The sequence below is a fragment of the Panthera pardus genome, unplaced genomic scaffold (genome assembly GCF_024362965.1).
Source record: "Panthera pardus isolate Hobbes unplaced genomic scaffold, ASM2436296v1 HiC_scaffold_16, whole genome shotgun sequence".
NCBI lineage: Eukaryota > Metazoa > Chordata > Mammalia > Carnivora > Felidae > Panthera > Panthera pardus.
In genome coordinates, this window is record NW_026526721.1 from 142,235,047 (window position 1) to 142,256,690 (window position 21,644).

The 21,644-nt window shown below is 40.9% G+C and overlaps 1 protein-coding gene across 16 annotated transcripts in view; it reads right to left on the reverse strand.

Annotated features, from left to right (window-relative positions):
* NEK10 (NIMA related kinase 10) overlaps window positions 1-21,644 on the reverse strand; it is a 222,831-nt gene that overhangs the window by 17,889 nt on the left and 183,298 nt on the right. For 12 of the 16 annotated variants that reach the window (XM_053903873.1, XM_053903876.1, XM_053903879.1 and 9 more), the window contains 3 exons: window positions 12,594-12,623; window positions 10,629-10,729; window positions 609-719 (listed from right to left, as the gene is read on the reverse strand). In XM_053903873.1, coding sequence (XP_053759848.1) covers window positions 609-719; window positions 10,629-10,729; window positions 12,594-12,623 — 242 coding nt within the window. Of the gene's footprint in view, window positions 1-608; window positions 720-10,628; window positions 10,730-12,526; window positions 12,624-21,644 lie in introns of those variants that run through there. The other 4 variants (XM_053903875.1, XM_053903872.1, XR_008422616.1 and 1 more) reach the window with 2 other exon arrangements.

A 21,644-nucleotide genomic window follows, 5' to 3' on the forward strand; every position in this document is an offset into this window, starting at 1 on the left:
ACATTTATTCTTTGGAAAACATGTAATCATACTGAAGCAATTTTCTATTCGTCTTCTGAGATGATGGCCACAGAAATAAAGGTGAGAAAATTAGAGGCAAAGATAACCTTGATTTAGTATCATAAGCAGTGCTGTGGTCTGAATGTTTGTGTCCCCTCAAATTTGTATGTTGAAACCTAACCCCCAAAGTGATGGTATTGACTCATTGTGAGGTAATTCGGTCACGAAGACAGAGCCCTCATGGAAGTGATTTTATAAAAAAGTGCCCTTATAAAGAGGCCCCAGAGAGTTTCCTTGCCTCAATTGCCACGTGAGGATAGGAGAAGTCAAAAGTCTGCAACTGGGAAGAGGGCTTGTACCAAACATGACCGTGCTGGCACCTTGATATTGGACAGTTTCCAGAACTGAGAGCAGTCTCTGCTGTTTATAAGCTCCCCGGTTTATGGTGTCTTTTTTATACAGCTTGGAAGGACCAAAACAAATAACGATAGTATCCTTTAATAGAAGATAGACCTTAAAAAGTACAAAGCAGAGAAGGTATAAAAATTTAACTCTTCCGATGTGTTTTTGTTAGCCAAAGAAGAATTCCTATATGTAGAATACAGTACCTTTTTAATTTCAGATTTCAAATTGCAAGGGTTACTCTGCTGGCTGAAGAGGGATTTCTTGAATCTCTCTATAACCCTTCTTTTCAAATTGTGGTGCAAAGCTGGAGGAAGCTGCATAAAATGAGAAAACAATTACTGTAAGCAAATTGGTAACAGTGTACAGACGACTCCTGGAAGCATTTACTGAGGGTCAGTGTAACAATACGAATTCAACAGGACTAAATAAGAATATAAATTTTACTCCAAATATCATGACTAGGTGTGATAATTTTTCACTCCACAATCCAGAAGGAATATATTACTCCTCTCTCTTTCAAAAGGCTGCTTCCATTTATACTATTGTTCCTTCATTTTATTGGTATTATTTTTCATATAAAAACTAAATTGCACATATAAATTGAATTTTGCAAAGAACAGACTTCACGAGGAAGGATGCATTCTATCACATGTTTACGTGCTATGTCATGCCCAGAATTGTGCTAAACACCCTGACCAAGGTCCTAAAGGATCTGACGCTTTGTGTTTTATGTTTTCTTTGTGTTTTGTTTTTGTTTTTGTTTGTTTGTTTGTTTAGAGAGAGAGTGAGCACGAGCTGGGGAGAGGGGCAGAGGGAGAGAAAAAGAGAATCCTAAGCAGACTCCACGCTCAACCCTCAGCACGGAGCCCATCGCAGGGCTTGATCCCATGACCCTGGGATCCTGACCTGAGCTGACATAAAGAGTCGGATGCTCAACCGACTGAGCCACACAGGCGCTCCTGAAGGATCTGACACTTTGGAACAGGAAGCACATATCTGCACTACGAAGTCAGATGCCTGTCTGTGAGCGCTCCTGACATTCACATAGAGATCAGACTGTAGGGACCAATCTTGTCAAGAAGAAAAGAATGAATTAGTATACATTAGGGCTGTGCCAGGATGAGTTGGATTTAATGACTTAGTAGCAAGTCACTTTGAAATCTCTGAAAATATGGCAATTGGATGAAATTAGAGATTTCAAAACATTGATTTTGTAAAGATCTGCAGGTTGAATTTACACAAGGAAACCAAAGATCCTGAGAAGCACAGAGGGTTGAAGTAAAGTTTGGAAGAAGGATAATAGAGCAAAGAAATAGGGTCAGAATGATAAGTAGTCTCAGAGTGGAAATAACATTTGGTTTGTTTAAAATATGGAGAGGATTTGGAAGGAGAGGAAAAAGGATCATTAAGAAAAGAGATGGCTAAGTGGGAAGGAAGATGTAGTAGTAGGCGCTCTCAAGATTGAAAACAAAATAAAACAAATCCAGCCGACAAAAATACAAGAATAGAATTAAAGGTTCAGACCAAAAGGAGACAAATGTGGTAGTGGCAGTTATTTACCCCCCATTCCATTTTTCTATACTCTCTTACTGTTTAGGTTTGGTGCCATGTGACCCCTTTGGCCACTAAAAATGATATGTGTCACTCCGAGGATGTGGCAATTCAAGGACGGCATGCTTCTCCTCCATCCCTGTCTGCCCTGGGCAAGGAGCTTGGCGCCCATCCGTTCCAGATGGCACAGCCACAAGATGGAGGAGGGCCACCTGACCCGCCCAAATTTAGCTGAGTGAGAAATAAACCACTGCTGTGCCAAGCAAAGAGATTTCGGGTGTATCTGTTAGTGTAGTGTAACTTACCACATCCTGGCTACAAGGAATGTCCATTCATTCAAGTTACATGAAGCAGGGGAATGTATAAAAGGTAATAGAGAAATGAATGGGGTCAATGGGGGCTCACAACGGCTTCTCATACCCAGAGAAAAACTGTTCATCAGCCCAGACACAACAGAATGTGGGACCCATTATGAAGCGCTGTAATGCCATAAACAGAAAAACAATGTAATTGAAAAATGTTTTAACAGTGCCATCGGTAATTCTAGTCAATCCTTTGATTTTACTTGCGTCAAAGCAGGCTTAATTACAGAGGAACCAAGATTCTGCTGAAGGATCTGAAGTCCTTTAGTATACTCTGGAAGGTTCTGTAAGTTGACAGCATTGAATCTGTAATGAGCTCTTCTTATTTCAGAACTAGAGCATTCTTGTACCTAGCTCCAGATGTAATTGAATCACTCTCTTTATCCCCAGCAAATGGTCATAATTATTGTCCTTGTACATGGAATGAAAAGGGAAATAAATGTGGACAGAGAGAGAGGGAGAAAAAGAGAGGGAGAGGGTGAGGGAGAGGGAGAGGGAGGGAGGGAGGGAGGGAGGGAGGGAGAGAGAGAGAGAGAGAGAGAGAGAGAGAGAGAGATTTCTTGGCATTAATAAGCAAATGGTTGGAAGACAGATGAGAAGGAAAATGAGTATAAGTGATACATGTGTGCATGACAGATTAGCAAAAGTAATGAATTTAACTTAAGAGTGGGACCAGACAAAGAAGGGAAGGGTCCTGTGCACACCTTTCTAGCAAGGGGATGGGAGAAGTGCCTGGAGATACCTTTTTGGTTTTGAGAATTCCCTACCCTTACCCACGGGAAGTTGCCACTTCCCTAAATCAAACACCAGAGGGCAGTGTTGGCCCAGGACCGTCTAGTTGTTGCCTTGCACGATTCCAACTGCCAAAGAGCGGCAGCAAGCCTTCTGTGATCCACCTAACTGCACAGCGGACTTCTGAAGGTGTGAAGTACCAGTGGGTCCACAGGTTCCTTTGAAAGAGACTAACCCCAGCACTGGCAGCTGTCACTACCGGATTGCTAATTCAAATAGTCTTAAAATCCTTGCTATTCATTTAACTTGATAAGCCTCTAATTAACTCAGAATTGCTTTTATTGCTCCTGATTGCTTGAATTAATTCTCATAAAAGCTTTCTTGAATAAGTTAACAGTCGACTTAAGATTCATACACGAGACAGTATTAGAAAGCTATTTTACTTATTGGAATAATTATCACGATAGCCAGCACCCCATCTTTAAAATTTTCATGGAAGAATTTAAAATTTTGCGCAGAATGATACATAGTTCAATTGCTGAAGAAGTAAGTATACTATACTATATACAAGAACTATAATACTAAGAATAGAATATTAACACCTATGATTCCTATGTGTCAGTTACTATGATTACTCTTTTGTGTGCATTATGTCCCTTTTCTCCCCACAATAAACTTGTAAGGCAGCTACTGTGTAACAAGTAAGGAAATCAGAGCTTCAAGACATTATGTAACATGCATAACGACTGAGTTGGTTCCTCTTTTAACACAACCCTTATCCCAGAGCACACACACCACCACTGGTATTTCTACAGTGTTAACACTTTACAAACACTCCACATACATTATTTCCTTCATTGCAATAGTCCCAGAAACTACCCGAATCTTACTGATGGAGAAACTGATTCTAGAAAAGATGAGTCTCTCAACACCACACATCTAAGAGCTTATTTTTTGTTTTTACCATCCCAAAGTAACAACAGAAAAGATGAAATCTGATCTCTATGTTCTATACCAGAGTCTTGAACTTGCATGATGTAGGGATACTTCTTAAAGATACATTCTCTAGTGTCTCTAAGAATACCTAGTGCACACCAGCAATAATGGAGAGTGTCCCATTTGAAGTGACTTAAATAATATCTTTTCTGTAAAAACAAATTATTTTGATATATTACTACCTAAAAGGAGATTTCCCTAAATGCTAACAAAAATTCAAAGATCATTATCAAAATAAAGGCACAAAATGTAAGCTTTCTCTTAGAATCTGCAAACCCTGAAAACACGAGTCCACTTGGATGCATGGCTTTACCCTAAATCCGGTGTAATCTATCCCCCTTGCCATTAGGAACCAGGAGACCCAGATAAGAGACAGTAAGGAGGGTTCCAATTCCATCTATGACTATTGCTGAAAGAGCAGTTTGTTTCACTGATGACAGCCAGAGTATAACTTCATCCGAGGGACAGCTGTTCCCAGCCACGGTTTTTGTTCTATCAGCAACAATTGTGGTTGTTAAGATGGCAGTCTGAGGCTGGTCCACCTAACTGCCCGTCTGTGCTCTAGGAGACAGATGTTTGGTTTTTAAAAGTTGTTATGTGCTGATTTTCAAAGCATTTCTTTAACCAAGTCATCGGATTCTGAGTACAGAATTAAATCCAAAGCATAAGTTGGCTGCGTAGGTCTCAGCTAAGCAACAACACACAAAGACTCGTATTAAAAGGTAACGTATGTACCTTGGTCACCGTATGTGCCCGGAGATGGATTTTGGTTTCCAGCAATGGAAATGAACAACTGATTTTATTCTCAGCTGGCTGTCTTAAGATTACCATCTCAGTTTTGATAAAAGCAGATGTCAAATCAGTGAAGGCAGCGTAAGGATTTTAACATCCTGCCTTTTACAATAGTTGCTTTTAGATGATTTCCAAGATCTGTCTCCATGGAAACTGGATAGGAAAGGCCACCATCAGCCCAGAGTGTCCCCTGTAAGGTTATCTGCCGTTTGTCGGGAAGGGTGAGGTCCTGCAATTCAGGGCAGGTACCACAGGCGTAAGCCCACCAAGGAGTCTGACTAGGAAATAAACATGGGGACAAGAAGAGTTGTTTGTTTGTTTGTGTGCTCGTTTGTTGATTCAGATTTACTTTCAGCAGATTTCCTTTGGAATTAGCAGACAGAGAAGACTGATCTTGGCCTTCCACCTGTAGCAAATAGGAAGGTATCATGTTCAGACTTGTTTTTATCTCCTTCATTTGAAAGGCATTGTCTTGGGCTAGCATGATAATTTAAAGTTCCCCAAAAGGGAAACATTCCTTCCTATTTGCAATGTCATAAACTTTCAAGTATTCTGGAAATACATTTTAAAAACCACAATGGTTACATCTGAACTTGTAGCAAGGAATGCCAGCTTGCCAAAAAATATGAAATCATTTGTTATGCTGAAGTGTGAGAGCATAATAATAAGATATTTATAATCATTTCATTCTTGCTTTAACATTACTTTGAAATCCAACAAAGAAATGGAACACATCCATCAAAAAGTTTTTTATTATATAAAAATTAGCAAGACAGGCATATGGAAACTATATTTAAATTTCAAAGTATACTTTCTCTCAATTTAGTAGTTAAGCATTGAGGTAACCAATAAGCTATTTAAAGCTATTTCCTTAACGCTAAAGAATGCTTCCCCATATTTCTACACCAGCATTTAAATGGAAATGCATTTTTGAATATAATATCTTTACTCAATAGAGATATGGCAGATTATGTTTTGATTTATTAACCAATTTTCTACATCCCCCTCATACTTCCTTGTACCCCTTCACCCTCTTTCATTTAATCAGGTAGACAGTTCGGTGGGATTGCCTAAGGGAAAGGTTGACAGCAGAAAATGGAGGAAAGAAGTAATCAATTTCAGACTCTTGAGTCTCAAAAGGCTAGCCCTAAGAGTGATTGGAAGGAATAGCAGATTTGGGGGAAAACGTGACAGGTAAGAGCCAGGCTAGGGAGAAGCCAAAGGGGAAGCAGTGAGAACTCAGAGGTGGCTGGGTCCCACAGAAGGGAGTCCCTTGCCTAGTCCCCCAGCCCAAGTGTGACAGTTGCCTACTTGTTGCCTCTCGGTTCCAAATTCACCCTTTGGTGCCCTGCATGTGACACTGGAATTTCTCCCTTGCCAGGATGTTGGGCTCTGTCTGTAGAGAGAGAGCACTGGAGGGATGCTGGAGGAGAACGGTGCTTGACTTTCTGGTCCCAGTGATGCTCCCGCCTTGCCTCAGTCCTGCAGCACTGAGTGGTCAGCAGCCAAGGGGAAACCAGAGTGGTGCTTACCCCTAGACAGTTTCACTGGCACCAATCCTATAGGCAGCTTCCCAGAATGTTCCATGGAGGAGCACCTACCAGTGGGAAGCCTCCTCTGGTCCCATAGAGGGTATTTCCCAGCCCAAGCCACACGTGCTGATTTCCAGCAAGTTCCACAGCATGACAGCTCAGCATGGATTACTTGCCCTAACCCCCCAGGGGAAGGCTTCGTGCAAATTTCTCTAGCACAGCATCTCAGTGGATTTCTCTGATCTTTCCGATGAGGTCTGGACCTGAGCCCAGGATGGGAGTGTCCTCTTCTCTTTTCTTCCTTTCTTGGATGCTCTGCCTCAGCCCTATAAATAGTGATTTCCATATCTGCTCTTGCTGTGTTCTTTAGATATTCTCTTCTCCTCCTTCTTAAATAATACCGTTACTATTAATAATTTTTTAGTAATTCTTTATATTAAATCTTCCCTGTTGAAATTACTGTGTGGTTTCTGTCTCCTAACTGGACCCTCACTGACAACAGATTAGGCTCCAGCAAGGTCCCAGAAGAAGGACCCATACAGATGGGAACTGGGACTTGGTTTGATTGTGCCCTTGGAACCGAGCCCAGTGCTGAATTTTGCCACAGGACACGGGACGCTGATAGCCCATGACATGCGGTGGCATCACAATTGATCAAGTATCACCATGATAAAGAGCCAACTGAAGGAAGTGCCCTGGAAGCTTGAGTGGCTGCTGCACTACGAAGTAGGAAGACCACAAGGACTGTGTTGTGGGATGGATTCTTCAAAGTGCATCAGAACACTTAGGAAAAACAATGACAAGCTTGGGTCCTTGAACTCTTGGCTCACATCATAGTCTGAGCCCCAGAGAGATTCCATGATAGCCCTAAAAGAGCCTGTGATTTTCTTGCTACCACAGCACAGATACGGCTGATTATCAAATACAAATTTAATTGGGCTGGTTGCTAAATTGCAACATCAGTTGAATGCCTACTTTGCCGACTTTTTCATGTGAAAGTTAGAAAAAAGAATAGGATCCGAAAGCTTGAAATAGGGACACTTTGTTGGATCCAGATAAAACGGACAGTCCTGCCACTCTGAGTCATTATTGCCCGCGGAAGTAGCTTGTCACTCTGTGTCTGAGGAGACCAGCCTTCTTTTGCTTGAAAACTCTACACTAACCTCATCTGGGATAGATGAGGAGTGAGATCTGAAAAAGGAATGCTTATTCCTCCTAAGACCCACAACGAGGGTCAAGTCCATCACGTGGGTCATATCTCGACATGATGCAGGGGAACTGGTGCACACTATGACCCAGAAGGAAATAGCTTACCTGTCAGAATTGCAAGACTTTGCTACTTTGTACCAGCAGCAACGCAGGGAACACGTGTAGGAGATTCAAAGGGTTTTAGGCCCAGAAGGGTGAAACACGACACTAAATCAGGCTGAATTCATTCACATGGGTGCTCTTGCTAGAGAGTCCAGATTTAATGTATTAGTTCCTGCAGCTGAAGGTAACTGCTTACTTGGTTGGCATGCTATACAACTCCAACTCAATGGTGACCTTCGTTTAATGGGGGTAAAATGCCAGAGCTACCCTGACATGTGGAGGAGGGAATCCAAAGGCTTGGGGACCTGCCATTTACCATGTGCGACCTGCACACTCACTCCGCAATTATGTTCAGCAAAAATACTCAGAAGCCACTCCTGTCACTAAGGTATGGAGAAGTACATTAGAGACGGGAGCACCAGCATCCTTAAAAATCTCTACGGCTGCTTTCCTTTGTAGGCCAGGTACAACACTGAAAATATAGGATCCCAACGGGGATGATGTGATCCCAAAGAAGCAGAGGCCAAGGGACGCCATTTACCCACCAGTGACAGTTAGAAGCATTTACCAGAAAGGGTGGGAGGAATGCACTGGTAATTAGAGTGCTTTGACCCCAGTGGTCTTTGGTGGTGGCTCAGAATACTGGAGTATTCTTTAATCCAAATAACAGAAAAGAAACTCTGGGTCTGGTAGACAAAAATCTGACCTGATTTGCCGTCGCCACAGTGGACAGTCACAGCCTCTCATGCGATTTCTAGACGTAGGTCAATTTAAAGACCCAAAGCCCTTGATTAGGGGGGAGTAGCTGGGACTCCTTTAGGAAGGGCCCAGAAACACTGATATAAGTATACACTATACATTTTCCTCCAAGTCTGAGGCCCAAAGAGACCTACAGCCATTTATTATCATAATGCCACCGTCATACACCAATCAGCATGGATTTTTGTTTGTTGGCTTGTTGGCTTGTTTTGTTTGTTTGGTTTTGGGGAGAGAGTAAGTGTATTAGCCCAGTGTGACTTACACTGGGCCCATTCGCTCCACCGACCTGGTGGCATTTCTCTTTAGTCCTCGAACATATAATTGGAATCGCTACGATTGGCAAGTGACAGAGTCATAAGATTGGCTCTCTGGATCTTAGACTGAGTAAATGTTTATATGTTTTGCTCATCGATACGTCACAAATGCATAGAACAGTGGCATCTGATAGTAGGCACCTAATAATTATATGTCAAATGAATGAATGAATGAATGAACAAATGAACTGCATAAGACATGCAATCTTAGACTCCAGAATGCTAGTTACTTTCTCATCCATATGCCTACACTTCATCTACAAAAATTTCTTTTCTCATTAACATTAAGACCTTGGTTAACTTTGGTAACTTTGTGTATATACGTATACACACACACAAGAAGAATTGACCAAAAACCAAATCAGAAACTATGAGCCTTATTCCAAAGAAAAAAAAGAAGAGGGTAGAAAGAAGAAGAAGAGAACAGAGAAGGAAAGAAAAGAGAGAGAGAGGGAAAAAAAGAGCAACGGACTAACATACAAAATGGCAGGACACTTGTCTGTTGGTGTCTGGAACCGGTGGCTGTGCGGGTCTGGAGGCGAGGCTGTCTGGCTTGCCCAGTGTCAGTCTCACTCCAGTAGATATGCAGTTACCAGGCACGGACAGGCGGGGTTTGGTGTAAGGGGGTCCAGCCTCCACCGGACCCGCTGCGTCGCGCCCTGAAGCCCCACCGTGTCGGTGTTGGGGAGAAAATGGTGACACCCAATCTCTCCTCCCCACTGGGCGTCTCAAACCATGCTGCTCAGGCAGCCCTCGCAGAGTAGTGGGGGGCAGTCAGCTTGCCCTGCTCCACAGTCTCCCGCACCCCCTAGGCGCTCAGAAGGGATTCAAAACCCAATGTCTTAAAGGATCTCACACCACGCAGACCTGGTTCTGGGGAAATGCCAATCAGCCCTGCTGATAAAGGGCCTTTGGCTGGCACCTGCAGGGTCTTTTGTTCTTGGGGGGGCAGTATACCCTCTTCTCACAGTACTCAGGGAGGGGACCGTTTTCTCCCACCGCACTCCTGAGATCGCTACCTCGACCCAGGGCTGGCTCCCCATCCCCTCCATGCACACACACACTTAGCGGCTTCAGTCCGGAGAAAGTCATGCACTTTTGAAAACTCTGATCTTCAGCTCCTAAGGCTGTTTGCAAAGTAGAGACTGGCACTCTCCCTATTTCTCATTCTCCAGTCCATGGTCCAGAGCGCTTTTTCTCTTGTCCTAACACAAAACCGCAATCCACGGCTTCTCTTTCTCTTCCTTTTGTCTCTCCACAGAAGGGGATCCCTCCCTCTGTGCCCACACTGTTTTGTCTCCCCCAATTTGCATACACTCACCACTGTCCCGCCAATCTGTCTCCCTCCATCTGTCGAGATTTTTTCTGTCACTCCGGAGATAGACTTTCTGGGTATTCCAAGTGTTCTGACCTCAGTACTGCTGTGTGTGAGGGATAAGGGAAATCCTGGTCCCCCTGCTTCTCCACCATCTTGACTCCTCTGAGAGGTCCTAGTTTTAACCCAGCATCCTCAGGATTCCTCAGTGGGCACTAGTTTTTCTTTCCTGTAGCGAGGCTGTTCAAAACCCAGCCCTGTCCCCACTTTCACCCCCATAATGAAGGGCCATTTGTGTTGAAATTCATTTTTGGTGGGACACGGACAAAAGAGTAGGTTATGAGTCATAGGGGGAAACTGCCATATTTGCTTTTTATACCCTACAACCTTTCCAGCTCTGGCTGTGCCGCTAAGCCAAAGCGTTCCCAAATATATGCAGTTGGAGATAATAAAAATGAGCATTCGTTCCAATTTAAAATTCCACAAAGTAGTTCTTCAACGACATTACCATCAAACTTGTACTTAAGATGAAAAGGAAATAAAATGCTAGCATACTGACCTGTGTGATGTAGATGATTTTGTGCAGCTGAATTAAGATCTGCTGAATAGGATCACTGATCTGTCGTACTTTCCTCTGGGACACAGCAATCCCTGCAGATGCTGTGGATGATAAATTCTCTAGTTAGTCAAGGTCCTGGTTTTCTCTTTCAAAAATATTTAGTAGAAAATATTAGTAGAACTTGGGGTAAAATTCTGAAAAAATAATTAAGCTAAAATCTTGATCCTACCAATGAGATAATATTCAGAGACCTTGTAACACTTCCATATTTTACAATATGGTATGCACTTCTTCCTTTTACTTATATGACTTCTGAGTAACATAACAATGTTACCTTTTATAACAATTAAAAATACTCCTGGAAATTTTGCCTGCGATTACACCAGGCTGCCACCAGGAGTCAGTGGTGCTTTGGATACTGTGGCCTTTGAAAAGCTGGGCTTCAGATATGTGCAGTTAACAGACTATCAGGCTTTTACATTTTAAAGTCATTATGCCCTTAATATCATATTTTAAAACTAATTTTAGTAAAACTACTAACACAAACACCGAATAGGCAATCTTACAGAGGAAAAAAAACCCAGAAACAAACAAACAAAAAAATATACAATTTGTAATAAGGGTTTAAAGGTTACTGTAACCCTTGATTATTACAAATTATAATGTTCACCTGGATGTTTCTCTAGCTCTAAATAAGACACATTGGTAACTTATCCTGGCTTCTCATCATACTGCCACTCCACTTTCACAGTTTGAGGCTAGCTTCGTGTCAAACTGCATATGAGTGGCTTCCCCACCTTCATATATCATAGCCACAAGTAGTCCATTCTTAACTTTAAAACTCTTTAAAGAAATGGCCTTAACCTCTAGATGGGCCAGAAGGCCACCTCTGCCCCCTCTCACCCTCAGGTCCACATTGGAGAAAAAGAAAAACTGAAGAGACACTTCAGATATGTGGATATATATTATCCTCTCCACCTTCCCCAGGTTCCCCCTCCTCTTGCTCTCCCTCCCTCTGACCCATAGCATGATTGCTCCAATAATACTCTTGCCAATTACCCCTTTTAAAAGAAAAGCTCCAAAGTCCCTCTTTTCTTCCCTCCATACGACCTTGAGCCTATATGAAATTAAATGTGAATATAATCATTGCTTTAGCAATAGCTAAAATTCTGAAAAATGAGTCTTATATAAATGCTTTCTGAGAAAGCTTGCATATTTTACCATAAAATTGTTTTCAAAACATTTGCAGAGAAAATTTAATGTGGTCGTTAAAAGATTCAACCTATTTTATTATGAGCATGTGAAAATTTATATTTAGACACAAACACAAAAAAGAAAATAAACAGAATATTTAAAGAAATATTACTTTGTTTACAGGCATCTTTACTGAGTTAGCTGAGAAATTCTTATAAAAAATAATCTAATTGTAGTTTATCTGCATTTAATACCTTGACTAAGTGTTTGAAATTGAAAGGATCTATCTCCCCTAGGCAGTGTGTCTAACTCCTTTAAATCATCAATTACTTGACTATTAAGATGAGGTTTAATAAATTACCCTTAGGGTAAAAGTGTGAAGACAGGTCAGAAAGGTAGCTCTAAAATAGAACACACAAGGCTGGAGGTATCTGCTCCAGCCTGCAGAGATGGCCAAGTTTACATATGTCCTATTATTTTCTACAGTGGTGTTTCCTATAGAAATGATTCTGACAACATAGCTATTTGTTTTTCTAGACCAATACTGAAAACTACAGACCATGTAATGTGGCCAAGAGAAGGTTGTTACGGCAACATTACCTTCACATTTTCTGAAACTGGAGGGTTTGATTTTTTTGATCAACTATGTGCTGACTACTTTATGTTATTGATCTGTGGATATATTTCACAAGTTAAAATCTCACAACGTGGCAGAGAGTTCTTAGACTGTGATGACATTTCGAGTGGGATATCACACGGGTTTGACTCTACCTTGCCACAAGAATGTGCTCATCTGTGGCCCTAAATACAAAAACAGAAATAGTTAGCTAGAATGCCTGTCTTCTGAACTACTCAGTTATGCAATGCAGCTTAACAATTTTTTCTTAAGACCTTTTGACCTCTGCTCCCTCCAACCCAGTAAATCTTTGACTTTTAAAAATAGTTTAGATTTATTCACCAAAAAAATGAATAACACATGCCCAACGTAAAGCAAGTAAAATGAACATAAAAACAACCTAGGCATTACATAAAAGGCTTGAGGTTCCCTGGAACCACCACCCCTCAGCGCCTCTCCAGAGCTGGATCAGCTGTACCTGATATCAGCTTCCAGTTACTTTTCTATCCATTTACATACGTAACTGTGTACTTTCCGAACAGTGTTTTTCGAGGGTGATTGAATCCTGAAAACGGTTTAATGCGTCAAGACCAGCATTTTGATATATGGGATGGAATGAGATGGAATGAAATGGGACAGAATAGAAAAATTTCAGAGTGCATTGAACATAGTAGGTCCACTCAGTTGTGATAGAAAACGTGTACCGTGTTGAGGTTCGCTTATTCCCAAAAGAGTCTGAAAGCTACTACTGTAGAAAATCTATAGTATTACCTAATGTTTTCTTTCTTTCTTTTAAAATAAATGATGACACCTTATAAGGCTGTGCTACATTTTTTTTCCCCTCATGACTCTGTCAACACACACAGTTCTAGCCCATTCTTTATAACCACTATTATATAGTACTACATGTTCAGCATACATCATAGTTACTTAGCCACTTCTGTCTGGAAGGGAACTTAATTTGTTTCCAGTCTCTCATGATTATAAATGATGTTGCAGCGAGCAAACGTGTGTGAGTACATTGCGTAGACGTACAAAAGGTCTTTTAGGGTAGATAAGCAGAAGTCAAATAGTTAGGCCCTTGGATATACGTGTGTCTTATTTTAACAAATACATATTTGAGTAGCTGGATCAATTTTCACACGGACCAGAAGAGAGTCCATTTTTCTGCACCTTAATCAACACTATATATTATCAAACTTTTCAATTTCGCCAATCTTTGTTTTATTTGGTGGTTATCTAAATGCTGGTGAGACTATTGCACTTCTTTGGTGAATTTCCTGTTTGTGTCCCATGCTTTTTTTTCTTATTGATTTGTAAATGCTCTTTATATGAATTGAATGCTAATCATTTTATTGTACCTTATATGTTAAGAGTATTTTTATCTAACCTGTTACTGCTTTTCAATTTCCCACCCTTATCACCTAGACTAAAGGGAATTTTTAGTCTTAGCTAAATAGGACATTCCTCTGGTTACCTCAGATCTAAACTTATGTTTATGCTCCTTCCCAGGCCTCAAGGACTATTCCTCTTCTTAAAAGGGTCACTGTTTTTAACATGATGTTCTACCTAGACCTTTGAACACTTAATTGATTAGGTATTTTTGGAAAGCATATACATGTAATAAACTGGAAGCATTAGGTCCTTGTAGTCTCTGCAGTGACTCTATCTGTTGTTGTTGTTTTTAATCTCATGGCACATTATAATGGTCAAATTCCGGGCCCTTTCTTGGTGCTTTGAGACTTGGTTTATGCTATATATCCAGTCTACTGAAACTACAATTCATAGCACAAGCCCTGAAACTGTTCATTACTACAAATTGAACAAAAGATGGATTACACTGTATTCTTCCAAGTTAACCAAGATATGGTAAATCCCCCTATTTGTCTGAACTCTCTCTGCTAAGAGTCAGGAATTTTTTTTTTAAACTTTTTTTTAAATTTATTTTTGAGACAGAGAGAGACAGAGCATGAACGGGGGAGGGTCACAGAGAGAGGGAGACACAGAATCTGAAACAGGCTCCAGGCTCTGAGCTGTCAGCACAGAGCCCGACGCGGGGCTCGAACTCACGGACTGTGAGATCGTGACCTGAGCCGAAGTCGGACACTCAACCGACCAAGCCACCCAGGCGCCCCTAAGAGTCAGGAATTTTTAAACAACTGGAGAAGAGAACATTTTGGGCAGGAGTTCCTTGAAGAAGCAAAGAATATTTTTGCTCCACGAATGGGACCAAAACATACATCACCTTCTCCGTGTTTGACCAAATGCTTTGTTGAAAGACAATGCAACCTTTTAAGTTTTAGTATAGCAGACAGATTTACTCTCACGTCTTTCCTTAACTGTTGTAAAATGAGACAAAGTAACTCAACTGTAGTCTAAATCTACAAATGCTCAATAATCTACCCCTATGGCCAGCAGTGTAGAAGGCACCAGAAGTTCCACAAAGGGTATTGCACTCACAAAGGGTTCATGAAAGGTTCACCCAGAGTAACAGGATGGGAGATTGAGAGTTGATGCAAAAGTTTCATTTGAGAAGACCATGGAGAATTAGTAGGCACTCAATAAGGACAGGATATGGATTTGGTGTGCGGGAAGGTATACTTCAGTGGCAGCTTCTGAGTAGAAGAAAGTTTCAGCAAAGGACAGGAGTCACCTAAGTGAGGGCTGCACCTGGAGAGCAGCAAGGTGTCCAGTTTATCTAGTGTGCAGTATGATAAAAAGCTATAGTACTGAGTACAGCTAAAGAGGTAGCCAGGGACTGCATACGATGGTAAGGAGCCATAAGGGAGACTGTGTTTCAGAAAAGGTGATCTCATGAGAAGAAGCCCAGAGCTGAAGTCGGAAGGCCTGATTTGGAATAGCAATGTGGTGACCATCTGCCCACGGGGAACAGGAGCCAAGGAGGCTGCTGAAGCTTGGGTCCCAGTCACTGAATGACATCCCACAGAAAGTGAGACGGAAGTGTGGGAGAAGATGACGACTAGCGGGCTCGGGCATGGAATCCTTCCCAACATAGACCAACGGTTCCACAAGCAGGTAGAAGTGATTAGGAAGAGACTTGACAGTCTGGACCTAGTCGCCCCCCTCCCTCATCCACCCTGCCCCACATCCTCTCGCTTCCCCTGGTGAAATTTCCCACAGGACGGAAGGAAGCTGCATCAAAGTCTCAGCACCTTTCACCCTCTGGGTGATCAGGCTTCGTTCACTCCCTTTCACTTGAACCGTCAGAAACAAGCTGTGTAAAGGCCAGCTTTGAATCCCTTCCCTCTAGAATTCTGGCTTAGGGCAACCTGGGTGGCTCAGTGGGTTAAGCGTCTGACTCTTGATTTCAGCTCAGGTCATGATCTCATGGTTCGTGAGATTGAGCCCCACATTGGGCTTTGTGCTAATGGTGTGGAACCTGCTTTGGTTTCTCTGTCTCCCTCTCTCTCTGCCTCTCTCTCTCTCTCCTTCTCTGTCTCTCTCTTTCTATGACTAAATAAACAAACATTAAAAAAAAATAATTCTGGCTTAATCACCTTTACAATAAGCATCTCACATCCTGTTCAGGTAATTTGCGCATGTGTGAAGATTAGAGCTTTCCTCACTTCCAAATTTGCTATCCCTTTAGTTACTTTTTCAAACTATAAGATACAATCTCTGGATTTTTTAAACTTGAAGTTCCTAGAAGTGACTATATAATACACAAGGAGAATTCACTGCTACATTATTTCCCACACTTTCTCTTGACTTCATGAGCCTCCTGTCATCAAGCAGCAGAGTGTGAGGCTAGCACTGCCCAAGGTGGGGTGGCCTAGAGCAACCAGGAACAGAGAGAGTACATTTCTGGGCTTTAAAAAGCGAGAGTCTAAGCAGGAGGCAGAGAGATTCAAAAGAATTGTTGCTGAGCAACCTTTCCTTCCCGCTCCTCAAAATAAGTCAAAGCTTCTCGAGGAGAGAGGACAGAAAGACAGAAGAAAAGAAGTCTCAGAAGAGACTCAAATTCCATCTCACTTTAGGCAGTCTGGGTGGTGGCAGGAGGAGGCAAGAGTTGGATGATGGAGCTCTCTTTAAGTTGGGGATTCAAGTGTGGTAGGGCTGCGGGCTCAGTTCCCATGGGGAACTCTGAGAGCCCTAGGCATGAGATGTTCCCTGCACCACAGCAAGGGGCAGGTTGGGGCAGGAGAGATAGCTTCCCGGGGTGTCAGAGGCAAAGAGGTCTTGCTGACTTCCCAAGTCTCTAGGCCCAGAGAGGTAGGGAAGAATGGGCTGGCCCTTCCAATCTCGCGAGAAGGTAAGCTGACAAAATGAGAGAGTTTGCCCTATAGAGAACTTGCTGCCAATCTAGGGGACGTGGCCACAGAGGGAACTGTGGACCGGGGACTGGAAGTCAGATAGGGCTGTGCCACTACATTCTCTGGATGCCACATGGAAGTATAACCATACCCAACAATCAGCTCAGACACCAGCACAGGCGGTCTCAAAGCCCCAGTATCATGATGCCAAAAATACCATTCAGGGAAAAACAGAGAGAAGAGCGATCCTCAGTTTGTCCGATTTTAAGCTGACAAAGAAATACCAACATATTGAAACTTGCATTTAGGCTAATGTATTATGTCTTCTAATATGTGGAATGGGGCTCAGTATAAAAAATTAAGCTCAGTGTTGGGAAAATATAGAAAGTTAGATTTTTATGGCTCAATCTGTGGCCTAAAAACAGCATATGCATTCGGTCTAGTCCACACAGGCTGACTTTTTTCCATTGTCTTAGCTATTTCTTACACTATGCTACAACGACCACACAAGTCATGCTTGCTTCCTTTATTCGTCCTAGAGGGAACATTTTTTTAAAGTCAACTCTATTGATGTAACCCGCAATTTTCAAGAAGAAAATATTGTGGTGTAAAAATATAGTCTATTTGGCACTATGGATGCAAAGGCTGATCAATCAAACTAAAAAAACAAAACAACACAACACAGAAAGAAAAGATGGGACCCCAACTCCCATTCAATTACCTAAACAAGAATTTATCACAGTCATGAAGAACAGGCAAAATGATCATTGCTTGGTTCTCTGACATCACGCTAGAGCATTTTCTAATAACTCCACTTGATCCTAATCTAATATTGTTGGGAAATGTCCCAGTATATTTAACTAATAATCCACACCAATAAAGGTACAGGCAGTTTACAGCCTGTAGAGTTCATGATTAACCTGTAGAAATTGATATATTAGTATGACTTTATAGGCTGATCAAGAAGTTAATCACAAAAATATATAGTATTATTTCACCAGTCTTATGCTCAATTTAACAATGTTATTTCAGCTTTTCTTTCTTGACTACTCTATAAATCCCTGTTATTCAAATGTTCTTGGAACCAGGTCTTTGATTCTCCATCTGGTTCCATCAATAATGGGTTAAATAAAAGTAGGATATTTGCTAAAGAATAACTTCAAGCAGAATTATGCTTTTGCATTCCAATGCAGTAAAAAAACAATAAGTAGTTATATACATTAAAAAAAATAACTAACACCTTGTCTAAAATGTCCCAAATAATCTATGGAACCCATAGTGAGGAATGTCAATTAAGAATGAGTGAGGTCTTGGCTATACAGGAGGGAAGGTGGTTGGCTCAGCTAGTAGAAAGAGTCTCTTGCCCTCTTAAAAACTGAGAACAAACTGAGGATTGATGGGGGTGGGAGGGAGGGGAGGGTGGGGGGGTGGGTATTGAGGAGGGCACCTTTTGGGATGAGCACTGGGTGTTGTATGGAAACCAATTTGACAATAAATCTCATATATTGAAAAAAAAAAAAAGAAAGAGTCTCTTACCTCTTATTAATATTGGCTCCCCTGTCACTATCCACAATATTCAAATTATTATATGACAATAATTTTAAGGGGATTGTAAACACCCTGAAACTATTTTTAAGTTCCATTAAAAAACATTAATAATAGCAGTTTAGAATTTGAGAGCCTTGCCTTTCTCCATTGAATCAATTATTTTGTACACTGCTACAATCCATCCACGCCACACTGAACTCCCTTTATTCCTACTATAAAGCTGGTGTAGCTTTCTTCCCCCACCCTTCCACTTAGCCTTGCCCCCAGGGCAGAAACCCCCAGGACAGGGTTGTGAGCTACCACTCAATAGCTGATTTGCAATTTGCACTTGGTCTTGGATTCTAGCCATGAATAACTTCTGTGAGACTTGAGTATCTCTTTGGAAAGACTTTATCCTACAAAGAACATGAAAAAAATCAACATCTCCAGGAAGCATTCACCTGGGACCTGGTCCATACTCCCTCAGTGTCTCCCTTGGCAGGAAGAGCTAGGAAGCAGATCACCACTGGTAAAAGAAACTTGTTGTCTCCCACCCCTTCCCCAATCTTAAATCTAACACTAAAACGTCATTGTTCCCCACTCTTTAAGTTATCATCAGAATATTTATGCAGTTGCTCTCAACAGCATTGCTCTCAAACAATGGTTTATACAGTGGTAGTCTGTATCAGTTACTCAAGAGGTAATTTTCAAGGGCCTGACCTCAGAGGAAGTACTCAAGACATATTCAAACTTTACTAAAGACACTTACAATTTGGTTGGAAAATCCAACCAATATATCCAAATCCCAACAAACAATATAAAAAAAAGTATCTAATTATATGCCAAATTGTATGGTTTAGACTAGTATTATATAAATTGGATTGAAGTCTGGTGAGCACTTTTTTTTGTATGCTAAAGAATTGCCATGCAATAAAATAAGAGAAGGGATGTACTCAAAATCACTTTGGCAGTTGTAAAATTTAGTATTAATTACTTCATGTCAATAACTAACTTGAAAGCAAGCTTCTGAAGGTTGCTGAAAATAAGGACTGGAATATTAAGCCATATTCTCTGGAACATTTGGATGAAATATTGACTACTTAATTTAGATCTGACCTTTATGAACAAAAGACAAGTATAAAAATAGCTTCTCAGTCATCTAGTAAGAAAGCATAATTAAGAGCCCAGAAATCATGATGTGACAATTTCTATTCAGAATGCAGAGCATAAGAATTCCCATACATCAGCTCAGTGCCTGGCTGTTCGCTGCTGAGAAATGGGAAAACTGAGCAAGGGAGGGGGAAATATCAGTGTCAATCCAGTCAAATTAGGCCAGATTCTTAGTTGACATTCCATTTGCACTTTAAATTTGGGTTTGACTGGCACTCCCCAAAATTTACATTTGACCCATGCTAACAGCATCCATATTATTAAAATGTACTCTAGTACTTGACAAAGGATAGATTTCTCATAATAATAAGTTTCGGTATAGTTTAATTTTCACAAATATATGATACCATTTTCCCTACCTCAAGAGGAAAGGTCTGTTTTTTATACACAACCTGCCACATGCTTCCGCCCCATTCAAAATATCCTGTTGTTTGATTGATAGACAACAGAACTAAATGATTATTTTTAAAGAACTGAGTCTCCTAAGTCAGGAGGCACTTGTACAGGATAATTTTACCTAGTAAGTAGATTGGATATGAAACTTTTCCAATTTTCTTTTCTTTCTATTGATTCTATCAAGGAATAAGTTTCAGTGTGGAACAAGTATGTCATCATCACCATTTTTCAGATTAACTAATGTTCTTTCATAACAAAGAAAGCAGACCTCAGGATAAGCAGACAACAATATCTACTTAGAATTTAATAATGTCGTTTGCTTATATTTCATTATTTTTACAATTGCCATCTATTTATGGCGAGTGATTCTATACTGGTAGCAATAAATTATAGCAATAGTATAAACTCTCCTTTAGTTAAATTTGGTAAAGTGAATCAAATTAAAGAAACATATATTAGGAAAATAGTAGTACAGATGATACTCAGATATGGCCAAATTTGTGCATTGGTAATCTATCAGTGACTAAAGTTAGGGAAATAGAGCTAAAATATTTAACATGCTAAAAATGTTTGTTCATTCATTCAATCCATGTTAATGAGTGTTAATATTTTCATTTATGCAATATAGAAATTCTTTTTTTTAATATGAAATTTATTGTCAAATTGGTTTCCATATAACACCCAGTGCTCATCCCAAAAGGTGCCCTCCTCAATGCCCATCATCCCTCTCCCCTCCCTCCCAACCCCATCCACCCTTAGTTTATTCTCAGTTTTTAAGAGTCTGTTATGGCTTGCCTCCCTCCCTCTCTAACTTTTTTTTTTCCCCTTCCCCTCCCCCATGCTCTTCTGTCAAGTTTCTCAGGATCCACATAAGAGTGAAAACATATGGTATCTGTCTTTCTCTGTATGACTTATTTCACTTAGCATAACACTCTCCAGTTCCATCCACTTTGCTACAAAAGGCCATATTTCATTCTTTCTCATTGCCATGTACTATTCCATTGTGTATATAAACCACAATTTCTTTATCCATTCATCAGTTGATGGACATTTAGGATCTTTCAATAATTTGGCTATTGTTGAGAGTGCTGCTATAAACATTGGGGTACAAGTGACCCTATGCATCAGTACTCCTGTATCCCTTCGGTAAATTCCTAGCAGTGCTATTGCTGGGTCATGAAGTAGATCTATTTTTAATTTTTTGAGGAACCTCCACACTGTTTTCCAGAGCGGCTGCACCAGTTGCAATATAGAAATTCTTAAGTTTTCATTTCTTTTGGCAAAGAACATGTGTATGTAATGTATATGTACATGTAATATGTATAAAATATGTATATAATAAATTATTTACCCAATCCAGTTAGTATTAAAAGACAGAACAAGAGGACTTTAATAGTGCTAACTTAAAATGGTTCCATGGTTATTTGTTCTACAGGAGTTTGAGGTGCATTAAATACTGCTGTAACACCACAGTTTGAACCTAGAAGTTCACATTAGGAGTACCAGATATTTTTCATTGGGGGAGGGGCCAAGATGGCAGAGCAGCATGGAAGTTCTCTGTTTCTCTCATCCCTGAAATGTAGCTAGAACAGCACCAAACCATTTTGCACACCTAGAAAATTGAGCTGAGGATTAACACAATAATCCACATAACGTGAGCCACAGAACTTGGCAGGTATACGGTGCACAGAGGTGAACTGGGGAAGAGAGAAGCCACGGAAGGTAGGGAGCTGTTTTTGCAGAGAGAGGACAGAGAAAGTTGGGGGGGGGGGGAGTAGAGGAAAAACACTCTCCCTGAAAGTAGCTGGAGAGAAAGAGAAAGAATGGAAACACCCACAA